Below are 21,813 nucleotides of genomic sequence, written 5' to 3' on the forward strand. Positions count from 1 at the left end.
CGCTCCAGCGATCCCACCAGCAACCTGACCTGGCAGGGATCGCTGGAGCGTCGCTACACGAGTTGCTGGTGAGCTCACCAGCAACCAGTGACCAGCCCCCAGCGCCGCGTGGAAGATGCTGCGCTTGGTAACTAAGGTAAATATCGGGTAACCAACCCGATATTTACCTTGGTTACCAGTGCACGCAGCTACACGTGCAGAGAGCAGGGAGCAGCGCACACCGCTTAGCGCTGGCTCCCTGCTCTCCTAGCTACAGCACACATCGGGTTAATTAACCCGATATGTCCTGCAGCTACATGTGCACAGAGCAGGAGCCGGCACTGACAGGGAGAGCGGCGGAGGCTGGTAACAAAGGTAAATATCGGGTAACCAAGGACAGGGCTTCTTGGTTACCCGATGTTTACATTGGTTACCAGCCTCAGCAGAAGCCGGCTCCTGCTGCCTGCACATTTAGTTGTTGTTGTCTCGCTGTCACACACAGCGATCTGTGCTTCACAGCGGGACAGCAACAACTAAAAAATGGCCCAGGACATTCAGCAACAACCAACGACCTCACAGCAGGGGCCAGGTTGTTGCTGGATGTCACACACAGCAACATCGCTAGCAACGTCACAAAAGTTGTTCGTTAGCAGCGATGTTGCTAGCGATGTTGCTTAGTGTGACGGGGCCTTTACCGTAGCTTTCTCCATGATTAGCACTGATTCTTGATACGGAAATTTGATTGACGTTCATTTTCATGATTGTGTAGAATTAATTTCAATGGCACATAATTAAGTTTAACATACATAGTATGGGAAGTAGGGAACTGCAGCAGTTCAGCACCTGCCGATTGGCTGCAGTGGTCACATAATGACCACTGCTGGATGTTAATACCTAATGACCATTGGAGAACAGATTAGAATATGGAGGAGCAGTATCTGACCAGTCCATGAGTATAGTTTTATATTTTTTAATACTACCTGGGCTCATTAGGTTTAACTATAGCAACAGAGAACCCATTTAGTCCTTAAAAAAAACCAAACCCCAAACGCATATAGTCATTGGCCGAAAATGTTGGCACGCTTGAATTTGCTCCAGAAAACAAAGTATGTCTCCTAGAAAATTATTGCAATTACACGTTTTGTTATGCAAAAATTTATTTCTTTTGTGTGTATTGGAACAACACAAAAAAAAACAAAAAACGAAAAAAACTGAAAAAAGGCATATGGGACATAATTTCACACAAAACCCTAAAAATGGGCTGGAGAAAAATTGTTGACATCTTTCCAAAATTGTGGGTAAACAACTTTGTTTGAGGCATGTGATGCTCGTTCAAACTCACCAGTGACAAGTAACAGGTGAGGGCAATATGAAAATTAAACCTGGAACCAGATAAAAAGGGGAGACGTTGACTCCATATTTGCATTGTGTGTCTGTGTGTGCCCCACTAAGCATGGAGAAGAGAAAGAAGAGAAGAGAACTGAGGATTTGACAACCAAAATGTTTGAAAATATCAACAATCTCAAGGTTACAAGTCCATCTCCAGAGATCCTGATGTTCCTTAGTCCACGGTGCGCAATATAATCAACAAGTTTACAAATCATGGCACTGTAGCTAATCTCCTTGAACATGGATGGCAAGAGAAAAAGTGATGAAAAGTTGCAACGCAGGATAGTCTGGATGGTGGATAAGCAGCACCTATCAAGTTCCAAATAAATTAACGCTTTTCTGCAGACACAGGGTGCATCAGTGTCAGCTTGAACTATCCATTCATATTTGAAAGAAATTAAACGCTATGGAAGGAGACCCAGGAGGACCCCACTGCTTACAAAGAGAAATAAAAAAAGCAAGACTGCAGTTTGCCAAACTGTACATGAGTAAGTCAAAATCCTCCTGGGAAAGCGTCTTGTGGACAGATGAGACCAAGATAGAGCTTTTTGGTAAGCACATCATTCTACTGTTTACCGAAAATGGAATGAGGCCTACAAAGCAGAAAACACAGAACCTACAGTCAAATCTGGTGGAGGTATAAAGATGTTTTGGGGTTGTTTTGCTGTCTCCAGCACTGGGAAACTTGACTGTGTGCAAGGCATCATGAAATCTGAAGATTACCAAAGGATTTTGGGTCACAATGTAGTGCCCAGTGTCAGAAAGCTGGGTTTGCGTTCTAGGTCATGGGTCTTCCAGATGGAAAATAACCCCAAACATACGTCAAGAAACCCACAGAAAACCTCTGGGGACTTCTGAAGTAGCAGCAATGAGTCCGAATCTAAGTGTCCTTGATCACCTGTGGAGAGATCTTAAAATTGCTGTTGGGAGAAGATGCCTTCAAATATGAGACCTGGAGCAGTTTGCAAAAGAAAATTGGTTAAAAATTCCAGTTGAGAGATGTAAGAAGCTTGTTGATGGTTATAGGAAGCCATGACTGTAAACTCAACAACCAGTTTAATCCTCAGTATCACTAGAAAGGAAGACTCATCCACCACACATCACTATTTTTTTTTCATCATGGAGACACGATTAGAAAGATAATCCTGAAAAGGAACAGACTGACGAGCTATTCTTCGGGGGTGTATTTAATAATGAGAGGTAAAAACTGTGAAGACTCTGTAGATGCGGTTTGCAAAGTAGTATTCTGGCACGCAGCCACATCACTGTGAGCAATGACATGGACACTGTTATCAGTGTTATTTGTCATTACTTACATTTCAATAAGACAATTAACGCCCTGAAGTCTGTGATCTAGACGTGTCCCAACTTTTCATGTTACAGTATATAGCATAGACTGTTAAATAACTGTTTTGTCCAGTCAATCCCTTCCCATGTGTCCTATGATGCCATATGGACATCACAGAAGAGATCCTGGCTGTAGACATACAGTACAGACCAAAGGTTTGGACACACCTTCTCATTCAAAGAGTTTTCTGTATTTTCAGGACTCTGAAAATTGTAGATTCACATTGAAGGCATCAAAACTATAAATTTAAACATGTGGAATGAAATACTTAAAGCATGAAACAACTGAAAAAAGGCTTATATTCTAGGTTCTTCAAAGTGGCCACCTTTTGCTTTGATTACTGCTTTGCACACTCTTGGCATTCTCTTGATGAGCTTCAAGAGGTAGTCACCGGAAATGGTTTTCCAACAGTCTTGAAGGAGTTCCCAGAGATGCTTAGCACTTGTTGGCCCTTTTGCCTTAACTCTGCGGTCCAGCTCACCCCAAACCATCTCGATTGGGTTCAGGTCTGGTGACTGTGGAGACCAGGTCATCTGGCGTAGCACCCCATCACTCTCCTTAGTCAAATAGCCCTTACACAGCCTGGAGGTGTGTTTGGGGTCATTGTCCTGTTGAAAAATAAATGATAGTCCAACTAAATGCAAACCGGATGGAATAGCATGGCACTGCACGTTACTGTGGTAGCCATGCTGGTTCTGTATGCCTTCAATTTTCAATAAATCCCCAACAGTATCACCAGCAAAGCACCCTCACACCGTCACACGTCCTCCTTCATGCTTCACGGTGGGAACCAGCCATGTAGAGTCCATCCGTTCACCTTTTCTACAAAGACACGGTGGTTGGATCCAAAGATCTCATATTTGGACTCACCAGACCAAAGCACAGATTTCCACTGGTCTAATGTCCATTCCTTGTGTTCTTTAGCCCAAACAAGTCTCTTCTGCTTGTTGCCTGTCCTTAGCAGTGGTTTCCTAGCAGCTATTTTACCATGAAGGCCTGCTGCCCAAAGTCTCCTCTTAACAGTTGTTCTAGAGATGAGAAGATGTGTCCACACTTTTGTTGTGTACTGTACACAATGTATGTACATTTATATTATAGTGCTGGTTATAGGGATAAAGGTTGATCCATAAAGGCTTATGAAGCCGCGCAAGCTTCATCCAAAAAGGAGTTGTCTTCATGAATTTTTAGGATTGGGTGTTAAAATCATTGCTGTAATTAGCAGTTATTGGGTACATTCATGACAATCTGATGGAAACATTCATCATAGTGTTAACCCCGTGTCAGAGGAGAATAATTACCAAAAGCCACAGAAAAGCAGTCATCACAGCTCTAGATCACACAGGAGAAATAACTCTACAAATGACCACTTATTGGGAACATTCAACTTCATTTCACACTAAGGAGAATATTTCTTTCCTTGGAGACCAATTCTCGGCATTTTGGACCCTTGCAGGGACAATGTGGCAGTACAATGGTTATCTATGTAATGATGGATGTGCTGTGTGGGCCACGGTGGATGCCGCTCCTAGGCTGAGATTCATCAAATGTTTTTTGACAGAATCGTGGACTAAAATATCCTGGTTTAAAAAGACCGATCCACCGATCTTTTATTACTAAAGTTCCTCATTATGGACCAGGCCTAAATGGGTCTCATGTTCACTTGTTGTTTAATAATTGCAATGCATTACAGGAGCCATGATTTTCTTTATTTTTTTCCTCGTCATAGCTGTATGAGGGTTTGTTTAATGCAGGATGATTTTTTGTTGACTTTTGACATTTTATGCTTTTCATTTGCTGCACAGAAAAATTGTTAACTTTATTCTCTGGATCATCCCGAGTTTTGAGATACCAAATTTATGTGGCACTACTTTTGTACCGTAAATCCCCTACTTGATAAAATTCATTTGTTTTGGAGTGGCGTTACTCTGACAGCCATTTGTGTAAAACACTTTCCAATCAACTGAGCTGTATAAGGGAATACCATATGTTTCATATTATAAGACGCACTGGATTATAACACGCACCCCAAATTTAGAGATAAAAAAAGAAAAAAAAAAAAGAAGAGGGGGATCCGTCTTATACTCTGGTGGTATCTTATTGGGAGGGGGCAGCAGCGGTGGTGGAGCGGGGTCACAGGAGGCAGGGGCAGTCCTGGAGTAGGGTGCTCCTGCAGGCGCTGTGGTGGGAACTGTGCTGCCTGTGGTTGGGACAGTGCTGGCTGTGGACACCGTGCTGGCTGTGTGGAGCAGGGCGGTGCGTGTCACAGATGCTATGTCCGCGGTGCAGGCTTCAAAGAAATGATGCCCTGTACACAGATTGAGCTCTTGGCTCAATGACAAGCCAAGATCTGATCTGCGCACGCGCCACTTCCGGGGCCATTTTCCTTAACTCCGGGAGATCAATGGGCCAGAGGTGGCGCAAGCTGGGAGCTCCATCTGCACATGTGCCGACTCTGAGCGCCATAATTTGAAGGCCGCACAGCGGATGGAGCATCTCACCTGCCGCACTACCCTACTCCACACATCCCCCACCGCAGCCAGCACAGCCCCCACTGCAGCCAGCAAAGCCCCCAACACAGCCAGCACAGCCCCCACTGCAGCCAGCAAAGCCCCCAACGCAGCCAGCACAGCCCCCAATGCAGCCAGCACAGTGCCCATTCCTCACACCCTGGTAAACTACATTTGCATTATAAAGACACACTACTCATTTTCCTCCCAAATTTTTGGGAGGAAAAGTGTGTCTTATAATCCAAAAAATACATTATTTTTGTTTAACAAGCAGCAGTTTCCACCGCTGCCATTTTTGGGTGAATATAGCTTTTTTCATTCCATATTTTTGCAGAGGCAATGAACACAAAAAGCCAGCAATTCTGATTTTTTTTTTTTCGGGGTGGCATTTAGCTTGTCACATTCTGAGCGCCAGAAGCTTTTTAGGTTTTTAGTACCTATTTATATCAGGTTTAAACTAGAGTATCTTAAAAGATGCTGCAGATTTACTGCGGCGGAGTAGGTGGATGGCCATATAGCTGTACCTGCATCCGTGCTCTCGTTTAGAGAACTATAAACTGAACACTGGAAATCACCCAAAGCGACGCCAACTTCTGTCCCCTGAGAGATCCGGCACCACTCATAGGAGGTCTTCCCTGCTATACTCCCTGCGTCCACCACATTAGGGAGGAGAAGTACAGGAAAACTGCTTGCTTCTAATCTAATGTAAAAAAAAAAAAAAAAAAAAAAAAGAGAGAGAACATAAAAAAGATACAAAAATAAAACACAATACAAATACATCGTACCAAGTCTCTGAAAGTAGTAGACAAAAATCAACATGGTTGCCTTTACCACTGCTAGTAGGTTCCCGAAGGTTACCTAGACCTGCAGATGTAGTAATCTGTAACATAACACTTCAATAAGGTGAGTTGTCACGTTATTTTATCATTATTTTTACTCCACTATTAGTAGTTTTGGTATTTTTTTTTTGTTAAATGTGCATTACAGTTCCAGAAATATGGGCCTTTTTATTTTTAGGGTCTTTTCCAAAGGGGTATGGCTCAGAGGAGTCTCTGCGGGCACGTCTTTAGGCTACTCTGTATGACTGCATTGTAAGACTTCCCCCCTTGGTAAAAACCATAAAAATTAGCACCACAAAAGGCCAATATCTCTTGGAACGCTAAAAAAACCCCAACATAAAAATACAACCGGATATTAAAAAAGCAGTGGAATAAGACAAGAGCAACAACTGGTCACTTGACCTGGTGACAGGCACTTTTTAACTTGTTAAATACCATGATTTAGTGATATTAAAAGCCATTGAAAAGGTCCGATTAAAGTGGATACATCTGTAAGAAGAGCACAACTGCCAAGTTCTAGAGCAGGGATGAGCCCGCGGACCGAGACAGCAGAAGGGCTAAAATCAGTGACAAGCGGGCCGCACTATGCCCCCCACCTGTCCGCCGCCACTCGCTGTCTGATGTTACCGCTATCTGCCTCCTCAGGATGCAGACAGCAGTGAATACACTGGTGAAGGAGGAGCCGCTTCCACCAATCAGTGTGAGGCACAGCAGACGAGATGATGTCACATCATCATGTGTGCTGTGGGGAGCAGAAGTGCACCGGAAACATGAGCAGAGCGGCAATGATGTGAGAATGTAGTGGGTTTTTTTTCCATGTGCATGGGATGTTTGCATATATATAGCAGGTTGAGTGGGGTCTCAATGTATACACCTTAGAAGGCTCTGTGGGGGCTCAAAGTATTTTGGAGGCTATGTGGGGCTCATAATGTACACAGGAGGCTATGTGGGGATTCACAATGTATATAGGAGGCTATGTGAGGCTCAAAGTATATAGGAGGGTACGGGGGCTCATAATATATATAGGAGGCTATGTGAGGCTCATAATATATATAGGAAGCCACAGGGGGCTCATAATGTAAATAGGAAGTTTGGTGAGTCATCCTGTATGTAGGGAGCTATGTAGGGGCTCATACTGTATATAGGGGGGCTGTGTGCGATCATACTGTATATAGAAGGTTATGTGGAGGCTCATGCTATATGTAAGGGACTATGTGGAGGCTTAAACTGTATATAGGACTCATGCTGTATATATGGGGGGCTGTGTGGGGGCTCATACTTTATATAGGGAGTGCTGTGTTTGTGCTCATACTACATATAGGGGGATGTCAGCATACTTAATTCTGCTCAATATTAAGTGACACAATTAATATGATCTAAAATAATAATTAATATTAATATTGTGCAGAATTAATTTCAGCCCATTGGTTCGGCCCTCCACACCAGTTATGGTATCTCACGTGGCCTTTCAGGAAAATTAATTTCCCACCCCTGTTCTAGAGTGATCCATTCCCTTTGCAATACATCCCCATACTGAGTTGTAATCAGTGAAGTGTGCCATTCAGGACTCTGAGTGATTACCTTTATAAAATGAAGATTTTTGGTACTCACATTAAAATCTCCTTATTGTAGGCTTCTTTGGGAACACGCTAACCATGTCTTAGGGGTGCTTTACACACTGCGACATCGCTAGCGATTTCGAGCGCGATAGCACCCGCTCCCGTGCGACATTTGGTGCTCGCTGTCGTAGCGAACATTATAGCTACGACAGCGTCACACGCACATACCTGGTCAGTGACGTCGCTGTGACCGCCGAACAATCCGTCCCTCAAGGGGGACGTGCATTCGGCGTCATAACGACATCACTGCGGCGTCACTAAGCGGCCGCCCAATAGAAGCGGAGGGGCGGAGATGAGCGGGACGTAACATCCCGCCCACCTCCTTCCTTCTGCATTGCCAGTGGACGCAGGTAAGGAGATGTTCGGCGCTCCCGCGGTGTCACACATAGCGATGTGTGGTGCCGCAGGAACGACGAACAACATTGTACCGGTGGCAGCAGCGATATTAAGGAAATGAGCGACGTGTCAACGATCACCATTTTGGAACGATTTTGAGATCGTTGATCGTCGCTCATTAGTGTTACACGCTGTGATGTCGCTACCGGCGCCGGATGTGCGTCACTGACGTGACCCCGACGATATATCGGTAGCGATCTCGCAGCGTGTAAAGTACCCCTTAGTTTGCTGCCACCTGGAGGCTGACATTTACAATATTTCTTAACAAACATGGGTACTCCCCAGCAAACTATACCTCGCCAAATAGCACCAAGCCTTCTTAATTAGTGAGAAAGCAGCAGAAGAACAACAACTAAAGCATGAAGTAGTAAAAGTAAAATTAACCGAAGGCCTAAGACACACGGCATGAAAATCGGAGTAAGTGGAATGTGATAAAACATCGCATTCCACTTGGACCAATATTAGCCTATGTGCCAGCACCCATGAGCAATTATTTTTTCCGCCCTAATCAGACCAAGAAAACAATCGCAGCATGGTGCGGGCGCAATGCGATCCTTGTTTCTCTCGTATCCATTCAAGTCTATGGGGCGAGAGAAAAATCGCACTGCACTCGCAGTACACCGGTGTACTGCGAGTGCAGAGCGAGAATGGCAATAGCCAGCAACGGAGGAGAGAGGGAGGTAAATCCCTCCCTCTCCTCTGTGCCGGCCCCACGCAGCTGTGGTCCGATCGCAAGATCAGACATCAGTCGCAGTGACACTCGGCTCCCACTGTGCTGCCAGCATGAGCCGAGTGTCATGCGAGGATCACAGTAGTCCCCTGTGTGGCCCCGGCCTAAAGGCCCCGTCACACACAGAGATAAATGGACAATATGGACATATTGTTCCATTTGTACACAGCCACAAACCTGGCACTGATTGTCCACAATTTCACTGCAACCACAGATCTGCCGCAGATTTATCTCGGTGTGAGACAGGTCCTTTAGAGTAAAGCCAACTTAAATGCCCCCACGAACAGGCAACAAAGGGCGGGTGCTGTGTCCCCCAATGATGACTACGAAATTGATTTTACGGTAAGTACCAAAATGTTAATTTCTCAGTCGCTTCGGGGACACAAGAACCATGGGACATTTTAAAGCTGATCTTGGTGGGGAGCACAAAAAAAGAGGTTAGCACCTACCCTAACCTACACAAGGCTACGACCTTTCTGACCCATGCCTGCCTCTGATTGTGTCCCCCAATGAAGCGACCAAGAAAGATGTATTGGCTGGGAATACACACCAAGATGAATACACCTCTTAATAAATGTGCAGTATTTTTCAGCTGCTCCTGTGCCAAAGTAATAGACTACAGTACATTTCTCATATAATTTACCCCATGTTCTCCCCACTAACATTAAATTACTTCCGAAAGGTCACTGGTGTAAAAAGCCTCAAAATTCCTGTGTAACTTTGTGTTGCCAAAAATGTACAACTATTTGATGTCAGTTTTCTGCAGTAATGTATTTGATGGATTTCCCCTAGAGCCAACAGTGCAACTTTATATTTGTGCAGGGGCATTGTCAGATTGTACCACTCCCAAAAGCCAAAATAAAATGTTACTGGGTCATTTCATTTGAGACATAAAGACAGTATATGCCATAAATATATGATAAATGGGGGTTTCATTTCCATTCCATAAGCTTGGATGTGTACATTGTAGTCAATAGGAGTTATAGCAACAACAAAGGATTTCATGTCCGTCATAAACTAGAAGAGACAATCATATCTTCCTCTCTTAGGTACTGGGGGTGTGAGTTTCTGGGGACCACTCAAAATTGCAAAGGGGACAGCAAATTCCCCTCAGCTGCACGTTGTGCCCCCCCCCCCCCCACACTCTGGATATTTAATACTTTGAATATACCTACACTTTTACATACTTACACTTAAATAAGTTGTCCAACATAAACGCCATTTTTTTTTAAGGTAATTTGTGCTGTATTGTATTGTCATCTAAAACATTCCTACATTATTTTTTGGGGTTTTCTAACGTTTGTTCTTTGTGAATTATCACTTTATTCTCTGCAGACACTTTATTTACCTGCAGGTCAAGCAAACTTGATTTTTTTCTTTCTTGGTTTGCCAAACCTCACAGTCAGAGCTGGCACCGCCCGGCCTCACTGTCCAGCCCTCCCTCTGCACACTCATTGGCTGTCAGTATTCTGCCCAGCTCTGATGGCTCCAGCATTGGAAACACAGAGCAGTGATACCTCTCATCTGTGACAGCACAATCACCTCACATCCACCGCACATATAATGTAGCCATCCTTGTCCCCATAATATAGTAATGTGCACATCCCTGTCCCCATAATATAATAAGGTGTCCATCCCTGTCCCCATAATATAGATATGTCCCTAATCTTTGTGGCCATCATATAGTAATGTGCCCATCCTTGTCCCCATAATATAGTAATGTGCCCCATCCTGTAGTAATGTTCCCATTCCTAGTCCTCTTCTTGTAGTAATGTCCCCTTTCCTGGTCTCCTCTTATAGTAATCTCCCCTTTCCTGGTCGTCTTCTTATAGTAATGTCCCCTTTCCTGGTCCTCTTCTTGTAGTAATGCTTTATCCTGTAGTAGTGTCCCCTGTTGTGCCATTCTTCACACAAGCAAAAAAAAAAACCCCAAAAAACAAAAATTCTTCTCACTTGTCCTCGTTCCCTTGGTGGCGTATTTCCTGCTTGAACACTGCCGATATAAAGCTGACAGCTCGTTATATCAGAGGACAGATTCCCAGGCGCTGCGCAGGGACGAGCTCTCTATACAGCTTCTCCAGTGATCAGCTGCTGGCCTCTGATAGGCCGGCGGCTGATCATTGCAGTAGCTGTATACAGAGCTCGTCCCTGCGCAGCACCCGGAAATCTGTCCTCTGATATAAGGCGCTGACTGTGTGGCCCCAGCACAGGCAGCGAACAGCCGTGGCCTGCCTGCCGCAAGCAGCATCAGTCATGCGGCCTACGAGCAGAGTCTTTGAGACCACAGCACTACGGAATGTGTGGGAGGGTGCAAGAAAGGGGGGACTGCATGCACTGTACCTGCCCAGCAGGGCGGCAACATGAAGTCTGCTGTGTTACCCGTCAACAAGGTCCTGCCCCTGTTGACGTGACGTCACAAGAAGCAGTAAAATCCCGGCAGGAGCGGTCACATGAACACTTAAGCCGGGGGAGAGGGGCTGAAAGCAGGGCAGGTAGGTAGTCACCATCTACTTACCTGCCCCAATGTAGCCCAATAGTGAAAAGACAAAAAAAAAGGAAAAATAAGCCGGATAACCCCTTTAATAAATGCATACAAATTATTGATACTTCTCTAGCACGCATATTATAATAACTATTCCCATTAAAAATCATACAACTAATGATTAATATTTATCATTGCTGCAATGTGAGAGGTTATATGTCATAGGTCACAGGTGGGTGATGTAGTAACAATGTGACATCACTGGGTTCTAGCCAAGTGGCCAGTGCTCAGGAGATGTAGATGTGATTGTGGAGGAACAGAGCGACAGTCACTTTTGCCGTTACTGGAAAGAACAATGCTTCAGCTTTTGTTGATGATTGTTTGGATGTCACGTGTTGTGTGCCGCTCATTACCCCCACATGACATGGAGCCTGAGAGTGAGACGGAAGAGGAACAGAAAGTAGTGAGTAAGTGTCCGCCATGTGTCCGCCATGTCATTCTGGATCGATGTCTGTCCGGTTTATATACATTCTAGGAAGTAGTTTTTACTCCAGGAACTTGGTTTTATTCTAATGTAAAAAAAGAAAATTTGCCAATTGCATTATGGGAACTCCGCACACAACTCAGTGTATTCCTGTGGCCGTCAGCTTTACCTAATAGTGACGTGAATACTGTTTATTGTAGGGATCCAGAGATCTCTGTCATCAGATCTGCAGGAATGGCGTGAACGTGTGCAGAACGCCCCCAGAGCGGTCATTGCTGGCCTGCCATTCCTCATCATTTTCTTCGCCTTCCTTTGTTTCTGCACGTATGTTGTACTCACTTTGTCTATTACACTGACATCAGAAACTAATCCTACAAATTTTTGTGAGGAAAAGTGCGTCTTATATTCCAAAAAATACGGTACTTTGTTTTTATTGCAGAATTTGCCTGGATCCAGAAGAAACATAGCAGCAGCAGGAACCTGCACATGCAGCGATTTACAGGGCTATCGACCCAATTTTTTTAATATGGACTACCTCTCTTGGTTTCATATCCAAAGTCTTACTGCCCCCATTAATCATATTACCGGCTGATGCTGATGTCTCCAGACATGCGATCTCATACAAGTGAGGTTTTTCTATAGAACCCATCATCACCAGAAGCAGCTTCTCCCCGGTAATGCCCTCGTCCTGCAGACATGTCTTCTCTACTCCAGTGGAGTCTCGATGTTCTACCTCCTCCCCCATCCCCCACATCCAGTAAAGCCTAAACACATGTGGCATCTGACTGGACCCAAGCTCAAGGTGCATCCCCTAAATTACACCACGCTCATGTCTTACTCCCGGTATTAAAGACTTACGAGTTACAATATATGTGTTTCTTTGTGATTTATTCACCACCTAAATTAGTTTTCTGTTAGTCTTCAACATGACATTTTGCATTGTTATAGTGAACTCTAAAGGCCGCTTTACACACTGCGACATTGCTAGCGATCTCACCCGCCCCCCACTGTTTGTACGTCATGGGCAAATCGCTGCCCGGGGCGAACAATATCGCTAGTACGCGTCACACGAACTTACCTTCCCAGCGACGTCGCTGTGGTCGGCGAACAACCTCTTTTTAAGGGGGAGGTTCGTGCGGCATCACAGCGATGTCACACAGCGGCCCGCCAATAGAAGCGGAGGGGCGGAGAGCAGCCGCATGAACGTCACTCCCACCTCGTTGCCGGAGGACGCAGGTACGCTGTTGTTCGTCGTTCCCGGGGTGTCACACGTAGCGATGTGTGCTGCCTCAGGAATGATGAACAACCTGTGTACCAAACGAGCAACGATTTTTGTGAAACGAATGATCAACGATTTTTGAATATAAAATTAAAAAAAGGAGCGCATGTGAAGGGTCTGGGAGATAGCCGTGAGTAGAATAATAGAAACTGCTCACCTGGTGTGGTTGTGCAGCCCTTGCACAACCAAGGTGTAAGACGGGAGTATAGTGTTAGTGTTGTTCCAGCCTGCTAGCTCGCGATGTCCATCCAGGAAAGCGAGGTCCTGGAAAGCTGGTCACGTGACAGAACACTGGGCTGCCAACGATTTTTGGCATTTTTTGGATCATTAGCAGTCGCTGGTAAGTGTCACACGCAACGACGACGCTAATGAGGCCAGATGTGCGTCACGAATTCCATGACCCAAACGATATCTTGTTAGCGATGTCGCTGCGTGTAAAGCGGCCTTTACTTCATAGGGGTGTCATCATGGCATTGTGGGTTACATGGTGGCCACAGTAAACGCACAGAACTCGTACCGAACCAGTCCGTATTGATTGCACCAAATATCTCACAGTGCCATTTCTAAAAGTAATTACACTCATATATACGGCATTTTCTTAATTAGGAGAAATGTCTTGATTGATTTCAAGTATAAAGTAATTCATCTTCTGCTGTGTCTTGCACGTTGTTGTTTCTAGCACATACAATCTCTGGCATTGGAGGATGATTGCTGTACAATCACTCTCTGAGATGTGCTGAAAGCAAAAATCTGCAGACACAGGAAGCTGTCAGATGAAAACCTATAAGATTGGAGACACTACTTACATATCTGTGTTCCAGGTTTTGGTCCTGGTATTAAAATAGCCCCAACTAGCGGCGTTGTGCGCAGACATCACTGGTTTCTGGAGGCCGCACAGCATAGAGACAACATAGTCCTGGATTGTACCAGCGGCGTCATATTGCTGGAGGAAATCTGGCCTGTACAACACATAAAGGGACAAGTCAGAAAAAGAGAGACAATTGGGATAATACCAATCCACAGCTTTGTTCCTATTTTCCAAAAGAGATTAGGAGAGCCAAAAATCATTGATCACCATTTTATAATATGTCTTATTAATCTAGTAAGAACTTCCCTGAAGGATTGCGGTGGCTGACAACTCCTGACCCCTGAACACATGGATACTCATAATGGGAAGAGTAGAGCAAAAAGCTACCCGACAAGATGGCAGCTCCTCTCCTGTAGCAAGAAGTATTGGGAGTTATCCCACATGAGGCGATAGTTGGGAGGCTCCCATACCCCATAGACCAGGCGTGGCAAAGTCAAGGCCCTGCACATCATTTTATGTGGCCCGTGAGCTGGGTTGCCAGTAAAACCCGGGTGCGTTTCTCTGCAGTCCATAGTGACAGGCAGAAAAAAAGCACTGTCTTTGATTTATGAAATTTTCTGCCACCTTGTACTGCGCATGCGCTAAAGAGGCTGCCATATGCAGGACAAATGGTAGATGCTTCAATGAGTGGGCTACCGTAGGTGTGACGTCATTTCGATCACTAATGGTCAGCGTAACATGGAGCCTAGCGCACCATTTGACGGAGTGGCTGGGACTCAGGAGAGATAAGACGGGCGCTCCCCATCTTTACACCTTGTCACTGCATCATTGAGAAGCTGCAGGTGAAAAAGGGCAAAAGATGGAGGGCTTTCGGGGGTCTATACTGCTGCGTTTATACCTGTGGTGGGGTTTAGGGAGTCTAAAATGCCAGGGGGATGCTTGTGGTGGGATTTTGTAGGTCTATAATACAGGAGGATGCCTTTGGGAATTGTGGGGTTTATCTGTGGTGGGATTTTGTAAAGGGGGCTTTACACGCTGCGATATCGCTAATGCGGAGTCGTTGGGGTCACGGAATTTGTGATGCACATCCGGCCGCATTAGCGATGTTGCTGCGTGTGACACCGATGAGCGATTTTGCATCGTTGCAAAAACGTGCAAAATCGGTGACATGGGGGTCCATTCTCGATTATCGTTACTGCAGCAGTAGCGATGTAGTTCGTCGCTCCTGCGGCAGCACACATCGCTATGTGTGACGCCGCAGGAACGAGGAACCTCTCCTTACCTGCCTCCCGGTCGCTATGAGGAAGGAAGGAGGTGGGCGGGATGTTCCGGCCACTCATCTCCGCCCCTCCACTTCTATTGGGCGGCCGCTCAGTGACGTCGCTGTGACGCCGCACGGACCGCCACCTTAGAAAGGAGGCGGTTCGCCGGTCACAGCGACGTCGCCGGGCAGGTAAGTAGTGTGACGGGTCCGGGCGATGTTGTGCGGCACGGGCAGCGATTTGCCCGTGTCACACAACAGATGGGGGCGGGTACCCACGCTAGCGATATCGGGACCGATATTGCAGCATGTAAAGTAGCCTTAAGTCTATAATGCTGTGAGTATGCCTGAGGTGAAAGTTTGGGGGTTGATGATGTCTGTGATAGAATTTGGAGTGCGTGCAATGCGGGGAGGCGGGGCGCTTTGATGGGATATTAGGGGGTGTGTGATTCTGGGGGATATCTGTGTTGGGATTTGGGGGGGGGTGCAAAGCTGGTGGATGACTGTGATAGGATTTTCTGGTGTGTATAATGTAGATATGCGTGCAGTGGGATTTGTGGAGGTGTTCAATGCTGGGGGATAACTGTAGTGGGATTGGGGGGGGGGGTCTATAATGCTGTGGAGATGCCTGTGGTGGTAATTTGGGGTGTGTGCTTTGCTTGGGGGATGCCTGTGGTGGGATTTTGAGGAGCATATGCCGTAATGTTGGAGAGGGATGCCTGTGGTAAGATTTGGTGTACAATGCTGGGGGGATACCTGATGCCTGTGGTGGGATTTTGGGGTTATATAATGCGATGTGGATGCCTGTAGTGAAATATAAGGTGTAGGCAATGCTGGGGGGGAGCTTGTGTGGGATATACACCCCAGGAACAGCGCCCTTAGCCCTAATACCTAGGAACAGCTCATGCCCTACTACCCTAGGCCTAGTACCTAGGGGCTTCTGAAACACATAGCCATCCGGCGTCTTACAAGAGCCATTAAGTGGTGCTGGAGTGACCAGAGGGGCTGAAAACAGGTGAAAGAGTTGACCAGTGAGTATCGTATTTTTGGGATTATAAGATGCACTTTTCCTCCCAAAAAATTTAGGAGGAAAATGAGGGGTGCGTCTTATAATCTGAATGTAGTTTACCAGGAGGTGGTGGAGATTGGTCACAGGAGGCAGGGCAATGCTGCGGGCAGCCGCGGTGAGCCAGGGGCCATCTTGAAAATGTCAGTGGTGCGGGCTTCAAATAATGGCGGCCAGAGTCGGCGTGTGCGCAGCTGGCACTCTCAGCTCAAGATCTCCTCTGCGCACGCGCCGCCTCTAGCCCATTGATCTCCCAGTAGCGGACTTAAGGTAAATGGTGCCAGAAGGTGGCGCGTGCGCAGATGAAATCTTGGCTTGTCATTTAGCCGATACCTCAATCTGCGCACACGTCAACTCCGGGCATCGTTTCTTTGACAGCTTCTGGATGTTCCCTGCCTCACAAGCACCCGCAGCGAGCATCTGGGACACCAGCTGCATCTCCCTACTCCCCCACCGACCCTGCCGCCTGTGACCCTGCTCTGCCACCGCCCCTCCTCCCGGTAAGACACCACCAGATTATAAGGTGGACACCTTTTTTTTTTCCTCTAAATTTTGGGTGTGTCTTATGAAACGAAAATTACAGTATGTTACTATAGTTAATACACTCACATATCTGATCCCTAACAAGGGATGAAAACCCCCTACCAGTATGGGGCTTTAAATGCATGTGACACAGCCACAGTCCAGAGTATTTCTGGGATTTGGCTTTAGGACACAAAGGAAGCTGCATGTGACCGGCCGTCTTGTATAGTGGTGAGATCACACTCTTACGGATATTACACTGATGATCCCCCAATATTAGTCCTTCTAAGATTTATATGTTTTGCTACAAGAAATAAAACAATGATACAATAATAAAATCAATCATTCTACTTCCACTCACCCCCCCAAAAAAAATTAATTACTCCAAGATAATGAAAGTAAAGCAGCATTTTATGTCCAATGCAATTTAAAACCTTGTTTAAAAGTAGCGTCTTCCTTTAGAAAGAAACTCCCCCGATTTTTGCTCCCCCATCTGAGAGCAGCATAATGTAGGGGCGGAGATCCTGATTCCAGCAATGTGTCACTTACTGAGCTGCTTGCTGTAGTTTTGATTTTAATCACACTTTCTCAGGTGCAGGTCTAGCATTTTTCTGAATGCTAAGTTCTGTATAACCCTCTTACATCACTGATTGGCAGCTTTCTGTGTACACTGTGCCTAGGCAGAAAGTTGTGTGTGTGGGGTTATACAGAGCTTATGAATATGGAGGACTACATGACCGCAGGTTTACTAGTCCTCTAGTGATAATATCCTGCTGATAGTTATTGCCTTTTGATACATCTTTAAAATTTAGAGTCTTTTCCATCTAATTGTATATTTTACCTGTTCTTTAAATACCAGAATATAGTAGCGCAGCCAAAGCCTGATGCCATGTTAAGGTGCGAATGTGGCTTAGGTAAGGAGGATAAGAAATCTGAGGTACATCGTCCATCTTCCCAGGTGACTAGGCAGCTGACGTCTTTTGGCTCAAAGACCCTGAGATTCTCGCTGTTAATCCAATGGCATCCTAGAAAAAAACAAGCATAAATCTTTTCCTAATTGCAGAGGTGCACCATTGCTTCAGAACTTTAAAGGGGTTATCCGGCTTATTTTACTTATTCTTTGTTATTTCACTATTGGGCTACATTGGGGAAGGTAAGTAGATAGAGACCACTTACCTGCCCTGCTGTCAGCCCCTCTCCCCCGGCTCAGAGTGGTCATGTGACCGCTCCTGCCGGGATTTTGCTGCTTCCTGTCATGATATGTCAACAGGGGCAGGACCTTGTTGATGGGCATCACAGCCGACGTCATGTTGCCGCCCTGCAGCCGACCAGGTACCGTGCGATGAGCCCGCGTCCCTCTCATCCTTCCCTGCCCCCTCCCCACTAGTCATGGGCAGTGCGGCTCTTTTTGGTGATCCGGTTCCCATGGCTCTGCTCACCAAAAAGAGTCGGCTGTTTCGGATCATTCTTGGTTCTCTATTAAATATGTGTTCACCTCAGGTTATAGTAACGCTGCTAAAACCCCGCCCCACCCATGGCTAACCCCCGCCCACTTACAACAGACCAATTAGATTGTTGAGGGGGCGTGGTTTCGTTCAGGTGGGTGGAGTTTTGTTCAGGTGGGTGGAGTTTCATCCACTGAACACCGGAGTTTTACGCCCAGTGAGAGCCGTTTAGAGATTTCAGTTGCTCTGCCTGGTGATCCGGCTCCTGTCAGTCACAGCAGGGAGCCGGATCTTTGTGTCGGATCGTTCGCGACCGACACACACTAACAGGAAGATGTCATGTTTGGTTGAGCTGCATGTAAACAAAGTGTGCAGAGAATAAAGTGATAATTCAAGAGGAACAAAAGTCAGAAAACAAAAAAAATAAATGTAGGGGTGATTTATATTAAAATACAGCACAGATTAGCTTGGTTGTTTATGTCGGACAACTCCTTTAGGCCATGTGCGCACTGGGAAATGGAATTTTCTTGAGAAAATTCCGCAGGCTCTCAAAGATTACCGCACCCGCGGTAAAAAAACGCGGCAAACCGCACCCGAAAACCGCATGCGGTTTGCCGCGATTTGACCGCGGTATTGTTCGCGGTATTGCCGCGGTTTTGCCGCGTGCGGGTTGGGATGTGCTTTATTGCATTCAATGCAATAAAGCACATTGAAAAAAAAAAAATAAAAGTCATTTAATTCTGAGATAGTAGATAGATAGACAGAAGAATAGATAGATAGACAGATAGATAGATAGACAGACAGATAGAGGGATAGATAGAGGACAGATCGCTGCATTTCCCACGGTCGGCAGTGAGTTCACATTACCGGCCGTGGGAAATGACCGGTAATTACCTCTGCTGTCTGCTGCATTCATTCAGCGCTGTGTCTGTGACACATCGCGGCTGGATGTCAGCAGCGCAGGACCTGTGGATTATGCCGGAGCTGTGTGGATTACGCCGGAGCTTTGGTGCGTGTGGGGTTAATAAAAGGGTTAACGAGGCTTGTTGGTTTTATTTAAAATAAAGGATTTTTCGGTGTCTGTGTTTTTTTCACTTTACTTACGGGTTGATCATGTCAGCTGTCACATAGACGGTGCCATGATCAAGCCTGGGGTTAATGGCGGTGATCCACCACCATTAACCCCTTATTACCCTGACCGCCACTGCTACACGGCGGCAGGAAGAGCCGAGGACACTCCTGGTGCTGCCGCATAATGCATGCGACAGTCCCGGGGCAGCTGCGGCTGATATTCTCGGCTGCCGGAGGGGGAGTGAGGCGGGGAACATTAACCCTGCCCCTCTCCCTCCCCAGCCTGAGAATACCGGGCCGCCGCTGTGTGCTTACCTGCTGGACGGTAAATATACAGCGGAGCCCACGTTCTTTGTTTTCTATATTTCCGTTTTCTTTCTATGTGTGTTCTATGTGTCTGTGTTCTGTCTGTGATGTCTGTGTGTCTGTGATGTCTGTGTTTGTTTACTCTCTGCACGGCTTCCTCTTCCTGTAATGACATCACTTCCCTGCAAAACCGCAGACAGTGATGTACATTACCGGAGGTAAACCGCGAAATACCGCAGGGAATAACGCAGGAAAACGCAGTGAACCGCACAGAATTTGCTGCCTGCGTTATTCCCTGCGGGATTTCATGATTAACATTGGAGTCAATGGAGTGAAATCCCGCAGCGATGTGCGGAAAAGAAGTGACATGCACTTGTTTTTGCTGCGGGATTCCCGCAGCAAAACATGCAGCTGTCAAATTCCGCCCAGTGCGCACAGGATTTTTTTTCTCCATAGGATTTGCTGGTGATTCACTGCAGAGATGTTATGAACATTTTCTGCAGCGAAACATGCAGCAAATCCGCGGAAAATCCGCGGCAAAATCCGGTAAGTGCGCACATGGCCTTAAGTGGTATTCCCATGTAGTAGGTGTAATAATAATAATAGCAAATACATACCATTAGAAATGTAGTATAGTTCTCCTGATTAACTATATCCCTCTCCTCATGTGCAGGGCATTGCAGGACCTTAGGTATCTATGGTTACAGCCATGAGCAACTAACTAATTTTCACTATATGAGTGGTCGTAACCATGGATACCTAAGGTTCAATGCCCTGCACATGAGGTAAGAGACATGGCTTTATCAGGAAAACTATACACATTTTTAATTAGAGTTATTTGCTAATATTATTACTACACCTACTACGTATTGGGATAAGATCTTGGAAAATGAGATTAACCTTTTAACGCATTCATTGACATTAAGACTGACTGAAAATGCTCTATAGCATAAGGGGTTACTGGAAATGTATTATTATGTACAGTTATGTACAATTATGTATGTAGTTATGTACAGTTATGTACAGTCGGCTTAAGGGAGATGAGTCGGCTCTTGGCGGCTCATCTGTGCAGCCTCTTGCTGGAGTCTGGTTGCTCACAATGAGGTAAGAGCGCACCCTAGAGGAAAGAATCTATAAGTAAAAGCTGGGTGAAGCTGGCTGCGTAACAAGTTAAAAGCGTAACAAGTCACTTTATTCGGGGATTGGTCTTTATTCCTGTAAAAAAAAAAAAAAAAAAAAATGCATGTAAGAGGCTTTCGGACCCCTGCATTTCCCAAGTTTTCTTTCCCTGCCTTCACCCGATGTCATCTGAGTGCAGTCCAATGTTCACACACACCCATAGACCTGTATGAGTTTGCGCCATCCAAGATACACTGCCAATCGCAGTATGAAGCGATTGTTTTCTTATGCTGACTCAGTATGAGAATTTTTTTTTTTAAATAGCAGATCTGACCTGCCCCATACTATAACATTGGGCCGAGTACCATCAGATAAAACATTGGATAGTGCGCTGAGGTCGCTAAGCAGGGCAGATCAAAGTATTGTACTGCGCCTGCGCAGAACCACAATGCCGGCACATGTGCATGATGTAGGACACGTCATGCACCCTGGCTTCAGAAGAATGACGAAGATGGCCAAAAGAGGAGGCGCCGCACCAGGAGAACGGAGCCACCTATCCAATCAGTCTGCACCAAACCGACCATTTAGGTGAGTATTATAAAGTAAGTTTTACGTTCTACACAGCGGCCTGGGCTCTTATATACAGCATGTTAGAATGCTGTATATAAGAGCTCACTGGTGGTGGCCGCAGCTTATAGGCCCCAAATCTGCTGACAGGTTCCCTTTAATGAGACCCAGATTCTGACCCATCACTGCCAGCATCTGTACTTCATACGAGTACGGTCTGATATAAATGCAGATATACAGACTATGGAAAAGCAATGGCTGGGAGTCATTTACAGACACTTTTTTTCTACAGGAAAATAAAACAAATTCCATAATAAGTTATTTGCAGAATTTCATAACTTTCCTCGCTGGACAAAATAATAATAATAATAATAATAATAATAAAAAAAAACCCAACAATTAGTGTTTACTTGTTAATAAATCACTGGAAAAATATCTTAATGAATCATACACTCAAGTAGAGCCAAAAAGGATAGTAAATGAGTAGCTACTAACCTCTTTGGATAATTTTTGGACAATAGAACAGATTTTTTTTTACTACTATCACAAATTCTAACAACATTCAGAACGTTATACAAATTGGTGGAAGTAGGAAA

General features: G+C 45.6%; 1 protein-coding gene and 1 long non-coding RNA gene across 2 annotated transcripts in view; one reads left to right on the forward strand and one right to left on the reverse strand.

Annotated features, from left to right (window-relative positions):
* The window catches only part of SHPK (sedoheptulokinase), a 52,783-nt gene that overhangs the window by 5,426 nt on the left and 25,544 nt on the right, over nucleotides 1-21,813 (reverse strand). Inside the window, exons 3-5 of the mRNA XM_075333146.1 lie at nucleotides 17,551-17,734; nucleotides 13,859-14,011; nucleotides 5,748-5,923 (exon numbers count right to left, since the gene is read on the reverse strand). Coding sequence (XP_075189261.1) covers nucleotides 5,748-5,923; nucleotides 13,859-14,011; nucleotides 17,551-17,734 — 513 coding nt within the window. The remainder of the gene's footprint in view (nucleotides 1-5,747; nucleotides 5,924-13,858; nucleotides 14,012-17,550; nucleotides 17,735-21,813) is intronic.
* On the forward strand, nucleotides 11,591-12,611 carry LOC142283725 (uncharacterized). Its single transcript, XR_012745331.1, has 3 exons — nucleotides 11,591-11,756; nucleotides 11,974-12,097; nucleotides 12,213-12,611. It is a non-coding gene; the product is annotated as an uncharacterized LOC142283725 (long non-coding RNA).

Source organism: Anomaloglossus baeobatrachus, chromosome 2 (assembly GCF_048569485.1).
Source record: "Anomaloglossus baeobatrachus isolate aAnoBae1 chromosome 2, aAnoBae1.hap1, whole genome shotgun sequence".
Classification (NCBI taxonomy): domain Eukaryota; kingdom Metazoa; phylum Chordata; class Amphibia; order Anura; family Aromobatidae; genus Anomaloglossus; species Anomaloglossus baeobatrachus.